Source organism: Argopecten irradians, chromosome 4, assembly GCF_041381155.1.
Source record: "Argopecten irradians isolate NY chromosome 4, Ai_NY, whole genome shotgun sequence".
Lineage (NCBI taxonomy): Eukaryota > Metazoa > Mollusca > Bivalvia > Pectinida > Pectinidae > Argopecten > Argopecten irradians.
This window is the reverse complement of record NC_091137.1, coordinates 48,978,638-48,992,085: the sequence shown is the minus strand read 5'-3', so window position 1 is coordinate 48,992,085 and position 13,448 is coordinate 48,978,638. Positions and strand designations below refer to the sequence as shown.

Sequence of the window (13,448 nt, the reverse complement as noted above, 5' to 3'; positions counted from 1 at the left end):
TCCATCGATAAACAATGCTCTCATCGCGTCCCTCGCCCCATAACGTACTCGATGCCTTTTTGGTATGTCTTGCTCATTCCGCGGGATACCACACAGATCAAACACGCGATTCCTGCAATATTTAAACCCACAACTTTCATGTACATATCGCTCAATCTATACCTCACAGGCATAGTCACTTTTTCCTTTGTTTTTTCTGACAATTTCCTTCATTTGACGATCTAATTCCTCCTATCAGATAGCTTTTCGTCAGTTCCGGGCTTTAGTCCGTCTGCCACGTTCTGTAATACTGAATAAATCCAATAACTGGCCATCACGTCACCTCATGAAACTCAATAACGTACTCTTTATACGCCAGTTTGTAACTTGCCTGTCTACGACGAACGCCGTCATGTAAGAGGGACTAGCTCGGAGGGCGAGTATCACCGTCAAGTCAGATGAAATAGCTCAGAGGGTATCACTCATTGGATTGTTTAAATAGAAAAATACTTCGACAGCAGCGTATTATCGTCTGATCTTTAAAGAAATAGACACATGCGTCATCCAATCTGATTAAAATACAGATTTTCATGATTAAATATACCACATTTTTACGCTAACAAAGTCCTGAGTGAGGAAAGTCTCAGATGACCTGAATAATTATCCAACCATGAGATCTTTCAGTCGGTTATATAATTAGAAACCGAATCTCATACACAGTAACGATATCGCCAAATCAGGCAAATATATATATATTAATATTTTGGCAAGAAGTACCTCGACATCATCATGAACAAAACTGACACCATCATGAACATTCTGTTTGAGGGCGATATTCAAAGAACTTCCTAATTAACACTACCTCCATCGTAAATAATCAAAATACCCATATTCAAGTTGATGGTCTTAATATCCTAGGTGCCAGGTCAATGATCGGTAATAGATTCAACTCGTATCACATTAATATGCAAGAGAATACTTGACTTGAATGGACCTTTTCTTTGCTCACCTGAATATATATAAACAAAATACGATTGGAATAATATGGTTAAGATTTTAACACAAGCTAGAGCTAAGGATTAATTGTTAACCTGATGGGTTCCATTTAAGTTTTGAAAATATTTTTTTTATTCCCAACATTACATTGTATTTTTACTTACTCATTTATCATGACAAAATAAACATTTAGAGAATATTTCTACATTATTGCTAGTATAGACAATGGAGTTTATTTTGAATATAGTATTAAATTACAAAATACTCTTTGTAGAAGTAGAACTTGCCGGTCGTTGTCGGTAATCGTATATTAACAAGATGACTAATTGTTTCAAACCTTTCGCCTATCGATGCATCTTATTCATGTTTCGAATACAATGCGAGGTTACAATTTCAGAATGATTATTCTATTCTGATTTGTATCAAAACAAGATTTCAAAAATGGAATTATCATAAATTACTTATGGTTCAATCTCATTTGTATTAAAACAAGGTGTCTGTAATCATTCGTTTATAAGCTGATAATTTTGTTTATTCTCGCAAATGGAATACTATAAAGGAGTCCTATGATTCTAACGATCACTGCATTTTGGATTAAAGTTAAAAAACGATACTTTCCTTTCGATGAAATTACAATGACAATAAGATACTTACGTGTATTGTGAAAACGTACATGTATATTATTATTGTTATATATATTATCTCATGTTTTATTTTAAAACCATTTGTATGCCAGATATCAAGCATCAAGTAATATGATATTGGCGAAAATTTCCAACAAAGTGATGGATTTCCCCCCATCATCCTATACATTATAATACTCGTAACTATAACACAGTATACTACATGGTAGTTATAGTATTTTCTCGCTTTGATATGTGATATTACAGTGCCAGCATCTTAAAACAATATATGTGATACCCCGTACTCCTCGACTAAGGCGGATTCCTTCTTATTTGGGTTCAGTTTTAATTCTCAATGAAAAAAATGGGTTGAATATATAATCTTTGAGTTTTGCGTTAGTAGCAATTTATCAATTAAAAACAAATATAATTTATTAAAAGATGGATCTTTCTCTCAAACTCCTAAAACATACAAAAATCAATTTATAATTATTTACATATAGTGTAAGTTATTTTAACACCCAGATCATGAATTGTAAAACCAATTGAACCAAAATTGATAGCGAATACTGATGGCTATTCAAACATTGTTATTTCATCTGTCGTGGATTTCATTTTCACCATGAACACTGTGGAAGCTGACAAAATAAAAATATAAATCTACACGCAAACACAGCAACATTTACAGTAAAAGTTTCTGGTAAGAATTTTCCTTGGTTAAAAAGAATCAATATAAAATTATTACTAGGTCAAACGTGATACTGGTAACGTCGACATTTGAAACTATCCAGCAGGGTCGTCCGAATATTTTTCATGATTCAGAGCAAAACCATGGTTGATTTAATGGTACTAGAGCAAACCATCGAAAAGTTCTATTCAAGATGGCGATAGTAATTCTTTGTATATTGAAAGGTACACAAGGCACATAGTTCAATAATTTTGGAACAATATCGACAATTATTTTTAACGGTTCTTAATTGCACTTAAATTTGAAATTGTATAAGTGTTAAGGTTCCGGTAAAGTCCATTAAGGAACAGTGAAAATTTATATATTTTTTCATAGAAATCCCTAGAATTTTAAAAAGATATTTGGTGAATCTTATCTTTAGTGGTCGAAGCAAAAAAATGTGTGTGGATGTCAACTCATGTCTGTCTTGTGTTATATTGAATTTTATGTCTAAATTTACACACATGAATCGCAAAAATTCAAACTTTTTAATTAAAACACGCAGATGGATATATTGAAATATAAGCTAGGTAGTATGGGCTTTACTTTTTTTAGGAAATACAGTCTACATGAGGAAATAGCTTGGTTTGTACATGTATGTCACCTTGTTCCCTCAATGGGCGCCGCCATATTGTATAGTCAAGCAGCTATAGTTAGGTGGATTTAACTGGAAACTGCGAGAGATATCGGTGCAATGCCATCTGCACTATATACAGAGACACAAACATACCACAGTTTCCCAAAAACATACTTTCAATTGCAACACAGGACATACAAAGAATATCGTTCTGAACTCATATTACAAAACCATTTTAACCATTCACGCAATTGTTCGAAGAAGATAAAAAAACAATTTGGGCAACCTGTACGGACGACATGCGACGATGTTCGGATGATATTAGCATGGTGAAGGCACACTGTTCAGGCAGTGTAAACATGCTGGAGTGTTATTTAAGTACGCCTCCAGTCAGTCTGATGTCGTTTAAACTGTAGTCTGGGTAATCAGAGGAGATTTCAGAAATCTAATTTCAGGCAGATCTTCATTTTAGTTAGCAATTTTATCTGAATATTTTACTTTTTAAAACGACTTTAAACGTACAAGCTAAAAATCAGTAACGTAAACCCTACCATCACGATTAGAAAGCACGAAATCAATCCATGCTGTCCGGCATCTAGTCGCGGTCTAAGCATGTTTCAGTCTCATGTTTTTCTCCAAATAGAATTATGGCGATTTTTCATTAAGATCTTAAAGTCGCTAGTCGAAGGTTTTAACCAACTGATCACAATTCTTACATAACTTTAAGTAAATTGCGTGAGACGTATCTGAGAACTTTAGTCCCCAGATTTGCAGTGTGTACCGAGCACAACAACGTTAAAGCTAATCCAATCACAAAATAACAGTTAGATAAAACTCTCAACGTACGTACCCTGGTGGGGCCGCGGTGGCCAAGTGGTTAAGATGTCCCGACATATTACCACAAGCCCTCCACCTCTGGGATGCGGGTTCGAATCCCATGTGGGGCAGTTGCCAGGTACTGACCGCTGGTTGGCGGTTTTTCTCCGGGTACTCCGGCTTTCCTCCACCAACAAACCTGGCACGTCCTTGCATGACCCTGGCTGTTAATAGGACGTTAAACTAAAACAAACAAACCAAAAACAAACGTACCCTGGTGCAATAAAATGAAAATGCAAAGACGACTGAAATATATAAGCACACAACTCGTAATAATTGCCACCAAACTTAAGAATAGAAACATAACCAGAAGATTATGCTTAAAAGCGAAAATCGCAAGCTCTATGAATAAAACGACCATTACTATTGGAATGTTTACACAGTATCATAATTATACACTGAGCATGGAGTCAGATTTTCACGAGATTTTTACATAGTTTTATCAATATTACTAAATTCTATTTAATCATTGTGTTTGAACCAGCTTTATCCCTTTCCAAAACTAAAGAAATTTCCCTAGGTTGAAATTCTCCATAGTAATGTATTGAAAAAGTTATTTAAAATCTCAAGTTAAGAAATCGTATAATTTTGTAATGTTTTTTCTATAGAGCATATTTAAAGTAATCTATTTACGGCAAAGAAAAATTAGGATGTACATCATCGTTGGGTAATTATCTAATTAATCATATGCGGTTTATAAGGTTAGCTTCAATTTCTTGTTTGGCAAGTAATTATATATATATCTTAGTTACATAACTTTAAGCTCACAGTTCTACATAATAATAATTCACTTGTAAGAACATTAATTGTATATAAATCTCTATCGTGTCTAATTCCCTTCAAGGAAGAAAATTCTTCATTAATTCAATTTAATATTTCACCCTACATGAAATTACAGGACCTTGACGGGTACATATACTAGCCGTATGAGAGGACCCACTCCAGATTGGTATGTTGTTTATGAATGAGAGGACCCACTCTAGATTGGTATGTTGTTTATGGATGAGAGGACCCACTCTAGATTGGTATGTTGTTTATGGATGAGAGTACCCACTCTAGATTGGTATGTTGTTTATGGATGAGAGGACCCACTCTAGATTGGTATGTTGTTTATGGATGAGAGGACCCACTCTAGATTGGTATGTTGTTTATGGATGAGAGGACCCACTCTAGAATTGGTATGTTGTTTTTATGGATGAGAGGACCCACTTTAGATTGGTATGTTGTTTATAGATGAGAGTACCCACTCTAGAATGGTATATTGTTTATGGATGAGAGGACCCACTTTAGATTGGTATGTTGTTTATGGATGAGAGGACCCACTCTAGATTGGTGTGTTGTTTATGGATGAGAGGACCCACTCTAGATTGGTATGTTGTTTATGGATGAGAGGACCCACTCTAGATTGGTGTGTTGTCTATGGATGAGAGGACCCACTTTAGATTGGTGTGTTGTTTATGGATGAGAGTACCCACTGTAGATTGATATGTTGTTTATGATGAGAGGACCCACTATAGATTGGTATGTTGTTTATAGATGAGAGGACCCACTCTAGATTGTTTTGTTTATGGATGAGATGACCCACTTAGATTGGTATGTTGTTTATAGATGAGAGGACCCACTCTAGATTGGTGTGTTGTTTATGGATGAGAGGACCCACTCTAGATTGGTATGTTGTTTATAGATGAGAGGACCCACTCTAGATTGGTGTGTTGTTTATGGATGAGAGGACCCACTCTAGATTGGTATGTTGTTTATAGATGAGAGGACCCACTCTTAGATGGTATGATGTATGTTGTTTATGATGAGAGGACCCACTCTAGATGTTTTAGTAGATGTTGTTGTTTATGGATGAGAGGACCCACTTAGATTGGTATGTTGTTTATGATGATGAGAGGACCCACTCTAGATTGGTATGTTGTTTATGGATGAGAGGACCCACTCTAGATTGGTATGTTGTTTATGGATGAGAGTACCCACTCTAGATGTATGTTTTTGATGAGAGACCCACTCTAGATTGGTATGTTGTTTATGGATGAGAGACCCACTTAGATTGGTATGTTGTTTATGGATGAGAGGACCCACTCTAGATTGGTATGTTGTTTATGGATGAGAGGACCCACTCTAGATTGGTATGTTGTTTATGGATGAGAGGACCCACTCTAGATTGGTATGTTGTTATGATTTGGTATGTTGTTTATGGATGAGAGGACCCACTCTAGATTGGTATGTGTTTATGATGAGGACCCACTGATGTATGTTTTTATGGATGATGAGAGGACCCACTCTAGATTGGTATGTTGTTTATGGATGAGAGGACCCACTCTAGATTGGTATGTTGTTTATGGATGAGAGGACCCACTCTAGATTGGTATGTTGTTTATGGATGAGAGGACCCACTCTAGATTGGTATGTTGTTTATGGATGAGAGGACCCACTCTAGATTGGTATGTTGTTTATGGATGAGAGGACCCACTCTAGATTGTTTATGGATGAGAGGACCCACTCTAGATTGGTATGTTGTTTATGGATGAGAGGACCCACTCTAGATTGGTATGTTGTTTATGGATAGAGGACCCACTCTAGATTGGTATTTGTTTATGGATGAGAGGACCCACTCTAGATTGGTATGTTGTTTATGGATGAGAGGACCCACTCTAGATTGGTATTTGTATGGATGAGAGGACCCACTCTAGATTGGTATGTTGTTTATGGATGAGAGGACCCACTCTAGATTGGTATATTGTTTATGGATGAGAGGACCCACTTTAGATTGGTATGTTGTTTATAGATGAGAGTACCCACTCTAGAATGGTATATTGTTTATGGATGAGAGGACCCACTTTAGATTGGTATGTTGTTTATGGATGAGAGGACCCACTCTAGATTGGTGTGTTGTTTATGGATGAGAGGACCCACTCTAGATTGGTATGTTTTTATTTATGGATGAGAGGACCCATTCTAGATTGGTATGTTGTTTATGGATGAGAGGACCCACTCTAGATTGATATGTTGTTTATGGATGAGAGTACCCACTTTAGATTGATATGTTGTTTATGGATGAGAGGACCCACTATAGATTGGTATGTTGTTTATGGATGAGAGGACCCACTCTAGATTGGTGTGTTGTTTATGGATGAGATGACCCACTCTAGATTGGTATGTTGTTTATAGATGAGAGGACCCACTCTAGATTGGTGTGTTGTTTATGGATGAGAGGACCCACTCTAGATTGGTATGTTGTTTATATATGAGAGGACCTACTCTAAATTGGTGTGTTGTTTATGGATGAGAGGACCCACTCTAGATTGGTATGTTGTTTATAGATGAGAGGACCCACTCTAGATTGGTATGTTGTTTATAGATGAGAGTACCCACTCTAGAATGGTATATTGTTTATGGATGAGAGGACCCACTTTAGATTGGTGTGTTGTTTATGGATGAGAGGACCCACTCTAGATTGGTATGTTGTTTATGGATGAGAGGACCCACTCTAGATTGGTATGTTGTTTATGGATGAGAGGACCCACTCTAGATTGGTATGTTGTTTATGGATGAGAGGACCCACTCTAGATTGGTGTGTTGTTTATGGATGAGAGGACCCACTCTAGAATGGTATGTTGTTTATGGATGAGAGGACCCACTATAGATTGGTGTGTTGTTTATGGATGAGAGGACCCACTCTAGAATGGTATGTTGTTTATGGATGAGAGTACCCACTCTAGAATGGTATATTGTTTATAGATGAGAGGACCCACTCTAGATTGGTATGTTGTTTATGGATGAGAGTACCCACTCTAGATTGATATGTTGTTTATGGATGAGAGGACCCACTCCAGATTGGTATGTTGTTTATGGATGAGAGGACCCACTCTAGATTGGTATGTTGTTTATGGATGAGAGGACCCACTCTAGATTGATATGTTGTTTATGGATGAGAGGACCCCACTCTAGAATGGTATATTGTTTATGGATGAGAGGACCCACTTTAGATTGGTATGTTGTTTATAGATGAGAGTACCCACTCTAGAATGGTATATTGTTTATGGATGAGAGGACCCACTTTAGATTGGTATGTTGTTTATGGATGAGAGTACCCACTATAGATTGGTATGTTGTTTATAGATGAGAGGACCCACTCTAGATTGGTATGTTGTTTATAGATGAGAGGACCCACTCTAGATTGGTATGTTGTTTATAGATGAGAGGACCCACTCTAGATTGGTATGTTGTTTATGGATGAGAGGACCCACTCTAGAATGGTATATTGTTTATGGATGAGAGTACCCACTATAGATTGGTATGTTGTTTATAGATGAGAGGACCCACTCTAGATTGGTGTGTTGTTTATGGATGAGAGGACCCACTCTAGATTGGTATGTTGTTTATAGATGAGAGGACCCACTCTAGATTGGTATGTTGTTTATGGATGAGAGGACCCACTCTAGATTGGTATGTTGTTTATGGATGAGAGGACCCACTCTAGATTGGTATGTTGTTTATGGATGAGAGGACCCACTCTAGATTGGTATGTTGTTTATGGATGAGAGGACCCACTCTAGATTGGTGTGTTGTTTATGGATGAGAGGACCCACTCTAGATTGGTATGTTGTTTATAGATGAGAGGACCCACTCTAGATTGGTATGTTGTTTATAGATGAGAGGACCCACTCTAGATTGGTGTGTTGTTTATGGATGAGAGGACCCACTCTAGATTGGTATGTTGTTTATGGATGAGAGGACCCACTCTAGATTGGTATGTTGTTTATGGATGAGAGGACCCACTCTAGATTGGTATGTTGTTTATGGATGAGAGGACCCACTCTAGATTGGTATGTTGTTTATGGATGAGAGGACCCACTCTAGATTGGTATGTTGTTTATGGATGAGAGGACCCACTCTAGATTGGTATGTTGTTTATGGATGAGAGGACCCACTCTAGATTGGTGTGTTGTTTATGGATGAGAGGACCCACTCTAGATTGGTATGTTGTTTATAGATGAGAGGACCCACTATAGATTGGTATGTTGTTTATAGATGAGAGGACCCACTCTAGATTGGTATGTTGTTTATGGATGAGAGGACCCACTCTAGATTGGTATGTTGTTTATATATGAGAGGACCCACTCTAGATTGGTGTGTTGTTTATGGATGAGAGGACCCACTCTAGATTGGTATGTTGTTTATGGATGAGAGGACCCACTCTAGATTGGTATGTTGTTTATGGATGAGAGGACCCACTCTAGATTGGTATGTTGTTTATGGATGAGAGGACCCACTCTAGATTGGTATGTTGTTTATGGATGAGAGGACCCACTCTAGATTGGTATGTTGTTTATGGATGAGAGGACCCACTCTAGATTGGTATGTTGTTTATGGATGAGAGGACCCACTCTAGATTGGTATGTTGTTTATGGATGAGAGGACCCACTCTAGATTGGTGTGTTGTTTATGGATGAGAGGACCCACTCTAGATTGGTATGTTGTTTATATATGAGAGGACCCACTCTAGATTGGTATGTTGTTTATGGATGAGAGGACCCACTCTAGATTGGTATGTTGTTTATGGATGAGAGGACCCACTCTAGATTGGTATGTTGTTTATGGATGAGAGGACCCACTCTAGATTGGTATGTTGTTTATGGATGAGAGGACCCACTCTAGATTGTCATGTTGTTTATGGATGAGAGGACCCACTCTAGATTGGTATGTCGTCTATGGATGAGAGTACCCACTCTAGATTGGTAAGTTGTTTGTGGATGAGAGGTCCCACTCTAGATTGGTAAGTTGTTTATAGTTGAGAGGACCCACTCTAGATTGGTATCTTGTTTATCGATGAGAGGACCATCTATAGATTGGTATATTGTTTACGGATCCATGAACCGTCTAAGGCAGTGATTCCTCTAGATCTCTACAATACACATAGCCACGCTATCAAGCCATAACGCTTATTTTAAAACAATTTGCCGACAATAACCAATTCATTGTCAGATTTTGCAGAATACGTTTATTATCTAGTGATGAACGAAGCACCATTTTGCCCGTTTTTGTGGCTCCCAGGAGAGCTGCAGTCAATCCGCATATTATTACATAAACGAACGCGTAGGTATCGGAGACGCCATTTCCCTGTTGCTGTCTACAACATAAAATCGGCACGGGAACTCTGCTTTGCTTTGTTTTAGATGCGGATATCGTTCGGCGCCAAATCTCGATTCCTTGTCCCGTGCGATTTTTCTTCCTTTAATGTAGAAATTAGGAAAAAACCTTTCACTAAACTTTGGTAACCTTTCCTTCCTCGAGGTCAAAATTGATGTTCCAAATTTCGTGTATCGTCACAAACTTCAAATGCATGTTTTCGGGCAACTTGATCCCTCTAATTTGATTCCTTATACACAATCGGGCCTTATTTTTACTTCAACGATACAAAAATCAATTTTATCAACAGATTATCAGTGTCATTGATCCAGCAGGTTTCTAGTTGGCTTAGAAAATTAAATTCTGCCATTAAGAATAGATCACATATAAAATTGATCATGTTGTAATGGGAAAACATATGCTACAATGTATGTTCGTAAAAGTTTTCACTGGAAACGTACCATCCTATGTCAAAATATTGGTGATGTTTATGTCATTATATGAGGCGATTGTACATATATATCACTTGTTATAAGTACAAAGGTATGTACTTGAATGACTGTTGAACCTTAACGCGAGGACTACTTTGATTGATCACAAATAGGAAAGTAGGCGAAACATTAGTCAAAAGAAAAAAACACACCCAAAGATACCAAGAAAGACAAGCCAAAGGAAACCCCAAAGACACCAAAAATGACAAGCCAAAGGAAACCCCAAAAATACCAAGAAAGACAAGCCAAAGGAAACCACAAAGATACCAAGAAAGACAATTCAAAGGAAACCCCAAAGATACGAATAAAAGACAAGCCAAAAGAAACCACATAGATACCAAGAAGGAAAAGTCAAAGGAACCACAAAGATACCAAGAAGACAAGTCAAAGGAAACCACAAAGATACCAAGAAAGACAAGTCAAAGGAAACCACAAAGATACCAAGAAGGACAAGTCAAAAGAAACCACAAAGATACCAAGAAAGACAAGCCAAAGGAAACCACAAAGATACCAAGAAAGACAAGTCAAAGGAAACCACAAAGATACCAAGAAAGACAAGTCAAAAGAAACCACAAAGATACCAAGAAAGACAAGTCAAAGGAAACCCTAAAGATACCAAGAATCAGAGGCCAAAAACAAATAAAAATATCGATTACCACATAAACGCACAATTTAAAACCAAAATCACGAGGAACACAAACCAACAGAAAAAAAGACTACATAAGTATTTTCTCCATTCAGTAGTAACATTGCCTAACCCAAAAAGCAAATGAACTCGGCAACAGACGCATGCATTGCATTGGTCAATGATTTTTTTTTTCTTTCAAAAACTTAAAGCATCGTTTTCATAGCGAATGGTTATCGCGGCCACCACAGTAGGGGGTGAAGGGACTTGTGGGTTAGAGGTCAGTGTTTATCAGTTCTTGGTAAATAATCCCTCTATCCAGTCACCATTCCTTTGAAGAAAGACCGTGTCCATTGTTATTGTTACTGATGATGACACGGCCCAAAGCTAAGGGCGGAGACACACGACATCTCGCCATTAATACTACGGTTAATCACGTACTCCTCGGGACTGCATGCACTGCTAATGACTACTCGGCACTCTTCGGATTTTACTATGCCCCTGTGTATCCCTTATATTAAGTAATAACTTTGCTTTCTTCCTGATCTAAAATGGTTTATGAATATATACAAATTTTATAGCAAAACGTTACTCTAGCATACTAATACCTCAATCACTGTTGATAATTACCAATCATCCCTAGATTGTCCGACAAATCACTATTCTCCGTCACAACACATCTCGTCACGGTGTTCCAAAGAGGCGCGCTAGAGGCTAGTTTCGAAGTGTCTTTTAATTAGCGAATTAGTTCCAACTTAGTTTTAAAATAGTAAATGCATTTAATGAAAGATAACTGCTGCATAGATAAATGGATGAACACACAAATGAATGAATGAATGAATGAATGAATGAATGAATGGTTGGGTTGGTGAATGAATGAATTAATTAATTAATTTATTTATTTATTCATTTATTTTTTTATTAATGTAAATAATTTTGTGAATCTTAAGATGTGATGGTATTTTCTTTGTCAATGTTAAAGAAATATAAAATATGAGGAGAATCGTATTACAAAAAGCAAGAAGTGAAAATGAGAAAGCAACTAAAGAATGGAAAGTGACATTATGTATATATGAAGCAAGCTTATGGAAAGTGTAATGTATGATCTCTGTTATTGGTATCGGGGCTTAATCATTTTATAATTAAGTTCATCATTATTGTTGTATATATTATAAGTGCGATATGAGTGACGAAATATGATTAGTCTCCCCTCCCTCTATCACTTTCTGTTAATTATTAATCGACAATGAATTCTACTATGTCGCCTATCCATGTCGCTACGCTTATCATCTAAAATATTTATACTCGATTATACTGTAAATTTTTAATTGAAGTAAATAATTATTTGTAAGGAAAATGCGTTTCTAGGTTGTACCAATTTGTGCTTTATCGTCGATGTTATATTTGAACGAAAGAATATTTTAAACTAAAGATAAAATAGACAGTATTTTCTCGCCATCGGTGACAAATACTTCGAGAATCTTCAAAAAGTAAGCCTTTGTCTTCTCGGAAGAAACAGAAAAGCAAGCAAAAACAAATGTTTTAAAACAAATATGAATACGTAATTGTTTTCCAAATATATCGATGCATTTAAGAAAGTTTCAGTACAATATTTTAAGACAGTGGATGTTAACATTGTTCTAGAAGCCTTACATTCGAATAGTAACTTTCAGATATAATATTTTTGAATTCAGCAAATATTGTAATTTGTTATTCTAATAAAGGCAAAGTTAACTACAAAGTTGATAAAGAATAACAATTTTGTTATAATTTGAATAAATTACACAAACAAATCATTTCTAAATATTTTTTAAAATGAATGAGACATCAACCTCATATTATCTGTTACCAAATATTGTATTTATCGGTGGCTTTTATGAGACAGTCCGATTTCTACTATGACGTCTCGAAGTCCGAATATTTTCTGGCCATCCGATAGTTAAAGACAGCTGCCAAGAGGCCAGACGCACAATTATTCATTTTATTCAGAGTAAATTTATTACCAATGTAAAAATCAATTAACCTTCGGAAGGGCATAGAAATCCCTGTTTTTATGATTTGATCCCAGGCAACCTAATGCGAGCACTCGGACTCCCTCGGGTGGGTACCAGTCCTGCTCTGTGTTATTACAGACCCCGGTTGATGGAGACATTAAAAAAGGGGTCAGTGCCGATAACCCCGGACGGGCTTGTGTCGACCTGTATCTGGGGCCGGGATCTTAGACAGTTGCTGATCAGTCGCTCTCCTAACGCGCACAAAATGAACATCTCGTGTTTTGGCAGAAAACGCCGGTCGTTAGGGAATATGGGCCCGCGAATGTGTTTCATATCAGCTAGAAATTGAATAATTGTTCGCGTATATCAGAAACAGTTTCCTTGTGATATTACGTGAAGGAAAAACTAACAACATACAGACTTCA

At 37.0% G+C, this 13,448-nt stretch overlaps 1 protein-coding gene across 1 annotated transcript; it reads left to right on the top strand.

The window, feature by feature from the left end:
- Positions 1-9,448: 9,448 nt before the first annotated feature.
- Positions 9,449-11,067, top strand: LOC138322336 (splicing regulatory glutamine/lysine-rich protein 1-like). Its single transcript, XM_069266373.1, has 2 exons — positions 9,449-9,522; positions 10,518-11,067. Exons 1-2 carry the CDS (start codon positions 9,449-9,451, stop codon positions 11,065-11,067), a joined length of 624 nt encoding a protein of 207 aa, XP_069122474.1.
- Positions 11,068-13,448: the final 2,381 nt, after the last annotated feature.